Below are 12,437 nucleotides of genomic sequence, written 5' to 3' on the forward strand. Positions count from 1 at the left end.
TTGTGGAAGGGCCAGTAAACAAGAGGGGGAGGGCTGAGGATTGAGGGAAGGGCCAGTAAGGAAGAGGGGGAGGGCTGGGGATTGAGGGAAGGGCCAGTAAGGAAGAGGGGGAGGGCTGGGGATTGTGGGAAGGGCCAGTAAGGAAGTAGGAGGAGTGCAAATAAGTGAGATATGGAATTGTGGGAGTAGGGCAGTGAGTGAGAAGGTGGTGAGGGAAATAATAACAAGAAGGATGTGATGAGAGATGGAAGTGGAGAGGTGTGACAGTGTGGGAAAAGTGAGAGAGGTAGTGAGGGAGAGTGTAAGAGAGGGAGGCAAATGGACAAATGTGAGAGAGAAGTTACTTGAGTAGGCTACAAGGGAGTACTAAGTGAGAAAAGGCCCCTCAGGCAATGATCGCCTTAACTTTGTAAGAAAGGTATGGGAAAGCACATGCATTGGGGGTGAGGGGAGGTGTGGAAAAAGATGCCAGGTGATAGTGGTAGGACTGAAGCAAGTTTAGGGAGAGTTAGGCATGTAAACAAACACATGTAGCATCTAAAAACCACCGGGAACTGACATGAAGCACATGAGTATATGAATCCTTGTATTTTGATGCACCTCAGCACATCACAGCTGGCCCACCATTGAAATTGCAGGGTTCCAAGACTTTAAATTCAGCCTAAAAAGGGTATCACGTCAGGCGGGACCGGGGTTCCTGCGGGTGGAGGCCCACTCTCTACCAGTTGGTAAATTTAGACACAAGATTCTCTCCGTTTGAGGGTTTGTAGTCTCCAGCGCCTACAGGGCATAAAAATGAGAACAGGTTACAATAGAATGTAAGGACAGACTTCTCTCTTACCTCTTTAGCACTATCTCTCAACTTGTACCCACACCCCTTTTCTCTACCTCTGGCTTCTTCCAGGATACAAGCAGATGAAATTATACACACCACACAACCAGGAAACACTCAACTGTGTTACACATTGGTTTCAAGTTTCCAGACTTTCAGGAAATGCAGCCAAGAGTTTAGATGTTTGGAACAAATCAGAATGTTTGTGGTAATGTAACATGTTTCTACATATTTCATAAACTCTGCTGCTCCAGATTGAACAATCAAAGCTTGGTTTGGCATCCACTTTGATCTGGACTGGGAACAGTTGCTGGTAATGACCCAGGGCCCGATTCACGGAACTAACTTAAGACAAAATCCTAAACTTACTACTTTTGGTATTCACAGAAGTTAGGATTTTGTCTTAAGACAGACTTAAGTTAGGATTCTGTCTAAAGTCTGTCTTAAGTCTGTCTTAAAATCCTAACTTCTGTGAATACCAAAAGTTGTAAGTTTAGGATTTTGTCTTAAGTTAGTTCTGTGAATCGGGCCCCCAGATTTGTGCTTGAAAAGATTTGGCATGTCAGACATTGGATTGTTGGTTGGGGGAGAGGGGAGGGGAGCCCTTTTCAAGCAACAGCCTCAATCAAAGGTCAGGCTGGAGCATACAAGTCACTCAATTAACCTGTGCTTAACGCTCTGGTAGCTTGCTACAAAAGCAGTCAGGATGGCCATACAGTAAATATGTAAAGTATTTATGCACTCAAACAGCAGTAAAGTGAAAATATAACACAAGAAAACTCCCACACTAATTCAGAGAAATAGAATAAAAACTAATAAATTATTTGACTCTGAAACAACAAAAATCCAATCAGTAGAACCGGAGGTAGGAATTTAAAAATGAAAATAGCACCTAAAAGATCAAAGTGTCAACCGCTGACAACTAATTGCTCGCGACAGAGGCAAAGTCGAGAGTTATGGCCAACCACAATGGATCCAGGCTTGACTACACAAAGTGAATTGAGCCCAGTCTCTGCTTACCTTTGCACTTTAAAAGACATTTCTGAAAAAAGTCTCTGAGAAGGTAAAGTTCGGTGGGGCAAGGCAGCTGGCATTATGCAAGAAGTTTTAGTCATTGGGGAGCCACTGGATGAAGTTGCTGGACGAAGTTGTGGTGAAGATTTCTACGTTCAGATTTAATCTGTTTTTTTGGAAACCAAACATTAACCCCAGGCAAAACTGCAGGCTGTACCCAACAAGGGCTTCAGGAGGCCAGATACTCTTCAAGACAGAAGCCACTGACCAGGACTTGCTGTTGTGGAGAAGAACATAGCAGCGTCTACAGCAAAGACAGACCGACACGCGATGGACCTTTGGCGGAATCATGAGCAGGTACATCTTGGTCTCCTCTCGGCTCTCAGTGCAATTCTTGGCTGAGAATTTTCTGCCTCAAGGCTTGGATTTGGGCTCAATTAGGCATCTTAGCACCACTATCAAGTGACCAGTCCTGGATGGATACCATTTGGAGGGTCAGTACTCACTCAGGCTGGTTCCAAGTGCAAGTTCAAGATGGTTGAGGCCTTTTCTGACTCTGAGGCTCTGCTCAATGGGCCAGTCAACTAGCCCTCGAGTCACTCTGGTACTCCTGGGTTCAAGCAGAACAGCAGGACTCAAAATGCAGGGCAATCCTCTGAGGGCATAGGGCAGGCTTCAGGCGGCAGGACAGTCCTATGAAGTACACAATAGGCCATAGGAAGCAGGGCATTCCTCGAAGAGTCCTTGGCAGATTCAGAAGGGAAGTGAAGATTGGTTCTGAGGGTTCTATTTTTATACCTGGTCCCAGCTTTGAAGTGGATGAAACTTCTTCAGTTCGATGTGTCTAGAATTTCCTGCCTCTCTGCCCATGTCCCACGATATCTGGAGTCACAAATGTCTAGCATGAAGTTCTTTGTTTGCGCGGAGGTAGTGTCTTTGAAGCGCAAATGGGGCTTCGCACAGCTCCGCACCACTATCCTGCCAGGATACCCATCCTGCCAATACCCAGAGCTCCTATTGTTTGGTTGTCTGAGAGGAATGCACAAATGCCAACTGCCAGCTACACTTAGTCATGTAACCCAGGAAACGGGCTGTAGGCACCAGATGATTAGGAATGTGGCATTTTCAGAATTGTGATTTAAAATGCGACTTTACCATAAAGCAGATCTTAAGTTACAATTCTTTTGGTACCAAAAAGGATATTTCTACCTGTCCCCAAACAAAAGGTATCACGTATAAGGTAACCTGATGTTATCCTATGGGAGAGGTAAACCTCACAGTAGTGATAAACGGATTTAGAAATTTTTCACTACCAGGACATTTAAAACTTAAAATTACATGTCCAACTTAAAAAAATTACACTGCACTCAATTGTTTAGAGTGTTTAGGTCCTACCCAAGGTGACTTATATGCATAAACAAGCATTTGCAATGCAACTTTTGATATTCACAGAAGGTAGGATTTTGTCTTAAGTTTGTCTTAAGACAGACTTAAGACAACATCCTAACTTCTGTGAATACCAAAAGTAGTAAATTCATTCTGTGAATACCAAAAGTAGTAAGTGCATTCGGTGAATACCAAAATAGTAGTAAGTTTAGGATTGAGTCTTAAGTTCATTTTGTGAATCGGGCCCCGAAATTCCAAGGTTTACAGCCTACACCATCCTAGGACTCCCGAACACACTCACTTACCCTCTGAAATCCATTAGGGGGAGAGAAATGGGTCTAGCACTGCAGGCAGCCTCCCAACATATTCTATCTCTTTGGGGGACCAACACACGGGCTACTGACACAGGCTGGCTGCATAAACCCTGGTATACACTTGGGATGCAACGTATTCAAGCCACACTCATGCAGTCCACCGCCACATTCCACACAGTCTGGCAACCACTGCTAACGCTTCTGTCCCAGAAATTTAACGAAATAACGTGCCCAAGGTGCCTCAGCCTAGTACGCTTGACAGATACCAGCCAAGTCACCACTGAATCTGAGACAGGCGCGTGAGCACGCCACACCCACTAGGCATCCGCTTCACACTAATCGGCACACTGGTTGAGGAGGAGGGGGTCTCCGGGGGTGGAAGGGGGTTTGTTACTTTTGTTAACGTTAACTTGGCTTCATGAAAGATCTTTGTCTGGAGACACAAATTCCTACAGCGGCACAACACAAAGACACTGGTGTGACCAGAGGGCCCTGGCGGGTTGTGGGCAGTGCTATACAAAGAAGTGATGCCGGTTTGTCATTTGCATTTTTTGTGGACTCCTTATTGCACTGTATTGTATCTGTTTGAAACCAATAAAAATAAATTTAAACCTAAAAATGACAATATTTTTACTTTTTCTTTTCTTTGGAGTGATTATATTTCCATAGCTCTCTTGCCGTTTGTATGACCTTGTGGCGCTGGAGAACCAGAAAATGAGAAATAGGTTAAGAGCTGAGGTGGAAAATAACTGGCACTAATGTAAGGAATTAAAACTAGCATGAGCCTACAGAGATTATCAAATGTACATAGTATCCATTTTTAAGGCACCAAAGTGAGTTACAGTGTTTACTGCAGAGACACAGCAGCTCTCTGATCTCAATGCACCAGTTGCAACGGTACAAATACCAGAATGCAAGGCGAGATAATTAACAAGAAAGGGTCAGCTGGATAACTCACACTAGACATGGGGCACTAGCGAGTTCTGTTAATCGAATACTGAGAGACCCCAGACATGAAGGTGGGAAGGGCTATTAGAGCCCAGTATGAGAGAGTACAACTACAGACCATGGTGATGGAAAACCCATCACCTGCATCTGCTGTGTCTGTTTCTACAGAGAGGCTGAAGCAGAGGCCTGTAGGCTGCATTTCGCAAGCACAGCCGAGGCTCGAATTAACAACGTGCGCCAAGCAAAGTTGTTGGATGGCTGGTCTGCCAAAAAATTATTTAAAAGAAGCACCACCACATCACTGGGATATGAAGCGGTGTACTGCTCTGAGAAACATCACTGACCAAACAGTTAAAACTGCACCGCTTGTAAGTTTGGTTGTTGTTTAAAACAAGAAACCAACATTGATTTATATACACATTTCTAATAGGAGTATCATTCGTGAGGCCCATGAGGGCTGCAGACATGTCAGATGATTATGATATATAGGTGAGAAAAATGTAGATACAAATAATAAAAGTGGACGAGCCAGAAAATGAACAGGGAGCGCTGAGCTGGCACCAAGTCTTAACAGTCATGGCAAACTAGCCGAGCTAAGAACACATGACATGTGCATAGTCCAACAAATGTTTACAGATGTAAAAATATGACAAAGAATTTTCAAATGAAAAAAGGGTATTTCATTAGCTTGAGGAAGCCTTTAGAACATAAGACTGTTACTTCACTGAGTGCCATTTTTGAAGTGATAGTTTCTAAACATAAACTTACAAATGTTTATGCCCCTCTTGCCATACCTAACAGTGATGCCATTAGTGAACAAGTTGTCATGGGTACCTATGGGAGGTATAGGTTGTTAATTTAGAGGAAGTAAGATGTAAGTCTATTAAAACATTCACAACCTGGGGTTTTAATCCAGCATACATCCTCAATTGATATATTTCGAGGTGCTGTCAGATGTACGAATGAAACAAAAAGAGGCATCAGGAAATAAGTTAATTGTCTAGAATCACACAATTTAGTGAAACAGGGAAGCCAGGATTGTACCCAGGTATCCTGGTGGTGCAGTTTAGCTCCCAGATCAGTAGCTTTTCCTCTCCAGCTTTATACCAAAGGTTAATGCTTTGCCTCTAATACTATGAGGAGCTACATCAGTGCACTGTGTTAAATACACATACACAATTTATGATGAATTAAGTTTAAACTACAAGACTTTCTAGAAAAAATGCAATAGGTCTTATATTTCTTTGAGAACGCATCCAGAGTGGATGTATGTAGTCTGAGTAGAATTATCATTCACCCTGTTGGCATTAGGATCATGATTTGAATCAATACACCAACATTTTATATTCTTTCTACTCAGGTAGATGGAAGAACGGAAGTGAAAATATACCCCTTTGTTTGAAATGTACACATTAGTTTTGTTCCTCAGAACAAACATGGAGGTGGTAGGCAGCTAGAGGGACAACCTGCAAACAAACATAATAACACAAGCCTACTAGTTTTAGAGGAAAAGAAGCTAATTACCAGACATCCGCATGTAGTGAAGGAGCACAAAACACTGTTATGAATTGTAATGTACCCCAATGTAGGCTTGGGTAGTCTCCTAACCTTTTACCCACATTTACCCTGCCCTACTACATAACAGTTTTTGGGCTGACCTTTTACCTAGTTAGGTGCTGCATAAATGTTGTGTGGTTTTCCCCAAAAACTAGCCTCATTTATTATGCATGAGGATTCTCAGAATCACAGCAAGACTACCATCTCTGCATAATAACTGTGTATATGGTTCATCACCATCGTCATCCTCGGCCGACATGACAGAGCAAGGTAGAACCCCCTGAGCGTACCTTTTTGGGTATATAAGCACCATATCTTTGCTGGGGCAGGCAGAGGAGAAAGACGTCCATGCTGACATGGTAACGTGAGGTGCTGAGGTTCCTGCAAGCAGACACTACATGCCTGCGGTGGTCTGAGATCCCTCACGGGGTGTCCATCTCAAGATCAAGATAGGGTCCTTCATTCTCTCACTTCAGGTAATGGGGGTTCTTGGCTGTACAACTACATACATGCAAGGTACACTTAGGTACATCTAGTTAGGGTTAGCATTGTAGGAGTACGCTGTATTACTGTCATATATTTTTATGCCAGCATGTATATTGTTTTAGCACTATTGTAGAATTCCAAAATCTATTTACTCTGTTGGTGCTTATACCGGTATACATTTGTTTCTGTCATATGATTGTTGCAGCACACATTTTTTACACTAGAATTACGCTGGTTCAATGAATGCTTATTGAAAACGTCCCCATCGTTTATTCTGTGCATGTCTCTAAGACAAAGTGAGCACGAGTGACTGTGCAAAAAGTCCTTTACTGTTTCCAAGATCAAAAGAGGGGTCAGGGTTTTCATGTTCGATAGTTGGCAAGAACTATTCTCTCCTTGGTAAGAGGAGTTCATAGTGGCGCTGTGAGCCAGCTGGTATACCAGGTAAACATATCGGGTGGGGGTGTCTGGAATCAGTCTGGACACCAGTCCCACAGTTTATTTTGAATAAGTGTGCAGATCCTATACAGATGTATAGGAACTACATGACAACACATGAAAATACACGACAACACACTCATACGGCATGCTAACAGACACTTAAGAGGCCACAGGGTTAAGCGTTAGATGCTTAGCTTATAAACATATTAAAGACTGAGGGCCCGATTCACAGAACTAACTTAAGACAAAATCCTAAACTTACTACTTTTGGTATTCACAGAAGCTAGGATTTTGTCTTAAGACAGACTTAAGACAGAATCCTAACTTAAGTCTGTCTTAAGTCTGTCTTAAGGCAAAATCCTAACTTTTGTGAATACCAAAAGTAGTAAGTTTAGGATTTTGTCTTAAGTTAGTTCTGTGAATCGGGCCCAATGAATAAAAACATTTTCTTTCTCTTCAAATCGGCGCATGAGTATTATGTGTTACGTTATAGGGAGGGAGAAGACAGATGAATGGGCAAATAGCAAAGAAACAAACATAATAACAGAGACCTGTAAAAACCTGGACATCTGGTACTGTAGCACTAATGTCAGTGCCAGAGTGGAAAGGAGATAGTCAGCTGTTAGTAAAAATCCTTAAGCAAGTGTGGGCATAAAAAACACACAGCAGCGTGAGAAAGAAACCGCTTGGTGAAGGAATACGCCTCAGATGCCTTTTAGGCACTAAGCGCAATAAACTCTGCTTCTGCAAGTTCCACGACACATGACTGGCGGGTATTAGGTGAAATATACTTGCTGGGAGGCAGAATTAGGAATCTCATGGAGAAAACCAGTAAGAGCTATGCAATTTAAATATAAATGGTGCCTGTGGTAAATTAAAGAAATATACAATTGTCAGTGCTTTGGTAATGACAAAGGGACAGCAGTACATGCTCCTTTAAATTAGTCTAGTCGTACAATTAGAAGCTGCACGTACAGGTGCATAGAGATGCAGCACCCGTAGCTTCTGAAAAAATGTTACATTGTTATTTTGAATCTGTGACTGACGAATAGACTTGTTTTGACAAATATTAGTTTCGCCACTTAAAACATTTTTTTTTACCACATATTTAAATTTGCAATTGTTTGTGCTTTTCCGTGACTGCGGGTGTGTTTGAAAATGGCAACTCCCCGTATTGTCACTAACCAATAGGAGCACTAGCCATCAGCTGGGAGGGGGGCGGAGCCCTTGACTTCGACGCAGGCTTTAAATTCATGCCTGCAACAAGGACGTGCAGTGGACGTGCGCAGCTGAGGCGTCACTGGCGTGCCAAAGGCAAGCCTGTCTGCGCCCATCCGCGCCTGGGGAGGGCATGGGGCATGTCATAATGGACAAAAATACATTTACTCAGAGGCTACTATTAAAAATGTGGCACCACAAGCCAGACAAGCACTTGATCAGCAACTTCATTTGAAGTTGGTAGAGCAAGACCTTTTTTGTCCCAACCCTTCATCTTACTGTGATAATCAAAAGGGAGGGGGCAGACTCTTGGCCACAGGTTTGGTTAGATCTGAGGGGAGTCAACCTTTTAATAGAGATCTTAACATTATGTACCTCAACACTCAATATGTTGTTAAGCATCAATTGGAACTTTTTGATCTCTTGACCACTGACTCACCCGATATGTTGTTTCTGGTGGAAACATGGTTAACAGGGGAATCTTCCCCAGAGATATTAGCAGCCCTCCCTGAAAATTATTTCCTATTACAAACTAATACACCTTCAGGAAAAAGAGGGTGTGTGGTGGCTGTTGCCATTAAGAAAGGATTACCTTTTATCACCATTTCCCATTTTGAAATCACATCAGTCGACAATCTTGTGATCAAACTGGATTCCCCAAACAGTACTCTGATTGTGTACTTTTGTACAGCCCACCCACAGCCATGCCAGACTTCCCTAAAGTCTTAGCCAATAACATTGCATCTTTGACTGTAGATTATGACAAAGTTCTGATGTTAGGTGACCTGAACTTTTGGGCAAATGAGGTGGAAGGGGGGAAGTTGTCAGGGGAATTAACGGAGTCCCTGGCTAGCTTATGTCTTACTCAGCATATCCATTCCCCCACGCACATTGAAGGCCATCCACTCGATCGAGTGTGGTCTATCAATCTTACACTACCGAATCGGACCATCCACCCATGTGTAAGGTCAGCCCAATACATTATCAGCTTTAATGTGAGGGATATGTCGCTGCATAAGCTGTCACCGTCATAAAAAAGCACTTTTAGAAACTGGATTTGGATTGACATGATATTCTTCTTGGATACGTTAACTCAAGAGCAGCCCATTCCTCAGGAAAATCTGGATAGTTTTGAAAGGGGGATTACAAACTGGCATACTTACGCTAAAGACATTCATGCCCCCATACAGATCAAAACCTCCCGCCTAAGGCGACATGGAGCATCCAAATGGTTCACTACTGAACTAAAAAGCTCAAAACTCAACGTCACCAAGCTGAAAGGAAATGGCGTAAAACTTACTTAGCACAGGATAAAGAGCAATATATTGCAAGTCTTACAATTTATAAAAGAGCCCTTCTGGAGACTAAGTGAGTCTTCTTTACTAATAAGTTACTGAACTCTGACAATAGGTCTAAGGAAATGTTTAAGATTCTAAATGAGTTATCTACTCCTGGACGCCTGACACTGCCTATCACGGCAACACAGGAACTTTGCAATGATCTGAACTCCTCCTTCGTGGAAAAAATTTAAAAAATCCAGGACTCAATTGGCTCTAGCTATAGTAGCCTAACTGACCTCTCTGACCTTCCTAAGTCTATGTCTTTGACGGCCTTTCCAGGTCTAAATAGGAAACTCCTCCTTGACCTTGTAAATAAGGTCAAATCAGGCTCCCCTAAAGAGGTATGTCCACTTCACATATGAAAAGCCATTTATTTGGCGTTCCCTGATACCGTCCTTCAGCTTTTAAATCTCTCTCTTCCCCAAGGTACTGTGTCCTCAGTTTTTAAGGAAGCAGTGGTTATCCCATTGCAAAAAAAGCAAGGCGTGAACCCTCATACACTGGAGAATTATAGGCCTATATCTCTCCTCCCTTTCTCTGCTAAGCTATTGGAGACCCATGTAGGCAGATGTCTTCGCTCTTTTCTAGAGGCCTCTAACTTCTTGGACACTCACCAGGCAGGTTTCCGTCCATCGCACACTACGGAATCAGTTATATTGTCATTCAATCAAGGCATTTGTATAGCGCGCTACTCACCCGGGTGGGGGGGTCCGCTACTGCTCGAACAGCCAGGTCTTGAGTTGCTTGATGTGGTCTTGGGTCAGGTGGAGGTGGGTGGGGAGGGAGTTACATGTCTTGGCGGTGAGGTAGGAGAAGGATATTCCTCCCATTGTGGCTCTTCGGATGCGGGGGACGGCGGCGAGGGCGTGGCTGGTCGATCGAAGCTGGCGGGTGGGAGTGTAGAAGTTGAGGCGGTCGTTGAGGTATCCTGGCCCTTGGTTGTGAAGCGCTTTGTGTGCGTGGGTGAGGAGTCGGAACGTGATTCTCTTGTTGACGGGGAGCCAGTGCAGGTCTCTTAGGTGTGTGGAGATGTGGCTGTGCCTGGGGATGTCCAGGATGAGTCGTGCTGAGGCGTTCTGGATCCGCTGGAGTCGTTTCTGATGTTTTACAGTGGTTCCGGCATAGAGGGAGTTGCCGTAGTCCAGTCGGCTGGTGACGAGGGCCTGGGTGACCGTCTTCCTTGTTTCGGTGGGGATCCACCGGAAGATCTTCCGTAGCAAGCGTAGGATGTTGAAGCATGACGAGGAGACGGCATTGACTTGTCTGTGCATGTTGGTTATAGACGACCTTAAAGGCCAGGCAGAAGTGCACTGTACTCAGGCCCTTATACTCCTAGACCTGTCTGCGGCATTTAATACTGTTAACCACAATATACTGTTGGATCGTTTAGCTGCAGCTGGTCTTGGGGGTTCAGCCCTGGATTGGTTTAGATCCTTTTTAGAGGGCCGCAAGCAATCGGTGTGGCTCTCACCTTTTAAATATAACACTGTAGATATGAGCTGTGGAGTATTGCAAGGTTCCTCTCTTTCTCAGACTCTTTTTAATGTTTTTAGACATTTGTAGTCTCCGGCAGATGAGAATTAAGATTTATAATCATGCTGATGATATGCAGCTAATTTTTACAATTAAAGAATCATCTAAATCAGAGGAATTTGTCAGGAGTTCCATGCTGTTCATTAAAAACTGGATGAACAACAATCAGTTTAAATTGAATTTTGAAAAAACGTATATAATTGTACCCAAAAACAAACTCATGCACTGGACTCCCACACACTGGCCCCCAGAGCTTGGCGCAGCACCGCTCCCCAAGCCAGTGATTAAGAGTTTGGGGATAAAAATTCACTCGGATCTCACCATGAGCTGTCAGATCGGATCGGTTACCTCGGCCTGCTTCGTTCAGCATCGAAAGCTGCGTAATAATAGAAGATTCTTCAGCAGAGAGGCTAGTATCCAAATCATTATCGCCCTGATTCTTTCCAAAATTGATTATGGGAATGCATTGTATCTTGGCCTCCCGCAACATCAGAAGCACCATCTACAGATGATTCAGAATCAAGCAGCTAGAATCATCTATCAAACAGACGATGCCACATTAGCCCACTACTGAAAGAACTCCACTGGCTTCCGGTGGAGCAACGAACTATGTTTAAAGCGGGATGTATCCTTTTTAGAGCTATTCAGGGTACCGGTCCCAGGTATATTTCACAAGAATCAGTAAATACGTCCCCCAGTGCACCCTTAGATCTATGCATCTGAATCAATTGGTTGTACCGAGATTCAGACGCAAATGCACTGGAGGGTCTTGGTTCTCTATACTGGGCCCAAAACTGTGGAACTCACTGTGAATTACTTTGAGACTTGAAGAAGATTATGTATGGTTTAGAAAATTGCTCAAAACTTGGCTTTTTACTTTAGCTCACAACTAGACTGCTTCGGCTTCAAACCCTCCCTATTGAATTCATAGCGCCAAGAGACCATTGGTGAATGTGCTCTTTAGAAATGCCCACATAAGATAACATAACATCCCTAATTGAAAGGATCCGCCATATTGGGAACAGAGTGGTTAAGGTGCCCCCGACTCCTCCAACTCCTAAAACTTTGCCTGATGAGGACAAAATAGGAGAAAAAAAACATAACATCCCTCCAGTGAGTTGAAAGATTATACACATGCACAGAAGCAGCGAGCGCTGAGCAAATGAACAAAGACAACGTAAACATAAATACGAATTATTACTACAAACTGAAGCAAAAAGTAAAAATGATGTACTAAATTGTGAAGCAATAAGGTTTCCAAAGTTAATAAAGAATTTGCAATTATTACTAACTTCCTGTAATAAAGTTGAATTTATGTATGTGGTGTGGGGCACATGTGAAGTGGCAAGAGATCCTTAAAAACTGCCT

At 43.3% G+C, this 12,437-nt stretch overlaps 1 protein-coding gene across 1 annotated transcript in view; it reads right to left on the bottom strand.

The window, feature by feature from the left end:
- Positions 1-230: 230 nt before the first annotated feature.
- The window catches only part of LOC147736581 (transcobalamin-1-like), a 216,571-nt gene continuing 204,364 nt past the window's right edge, over positions 231-12,437 (bottom strand). The window contains exon 9 of the mRNA XM_086952645.1: positions 231-780. Within this exon, the coding sequence (XP_086808771.1) occupies positions 719-780 (62 nt within the window). The 3' untranslated portion in view covers positions 231-718. The remainder of the gene's footprint in view (positions 781-12,437) is intronic.

The sequence above is a fragment of the Lissotriton vulgaris genome, chromosome 1_2 (genome assembly GCF_964263255.1).
Source record: "Lissotriton vulgaris chromosome 1_2, aLisVul1.2, whole genome shotgun sequence".
NCBI lineage: Eukaryota > Metazoa > Chordata > Amphibia > Caudata > Salamandridae > Lissotriton > Lissotriton vulgaris.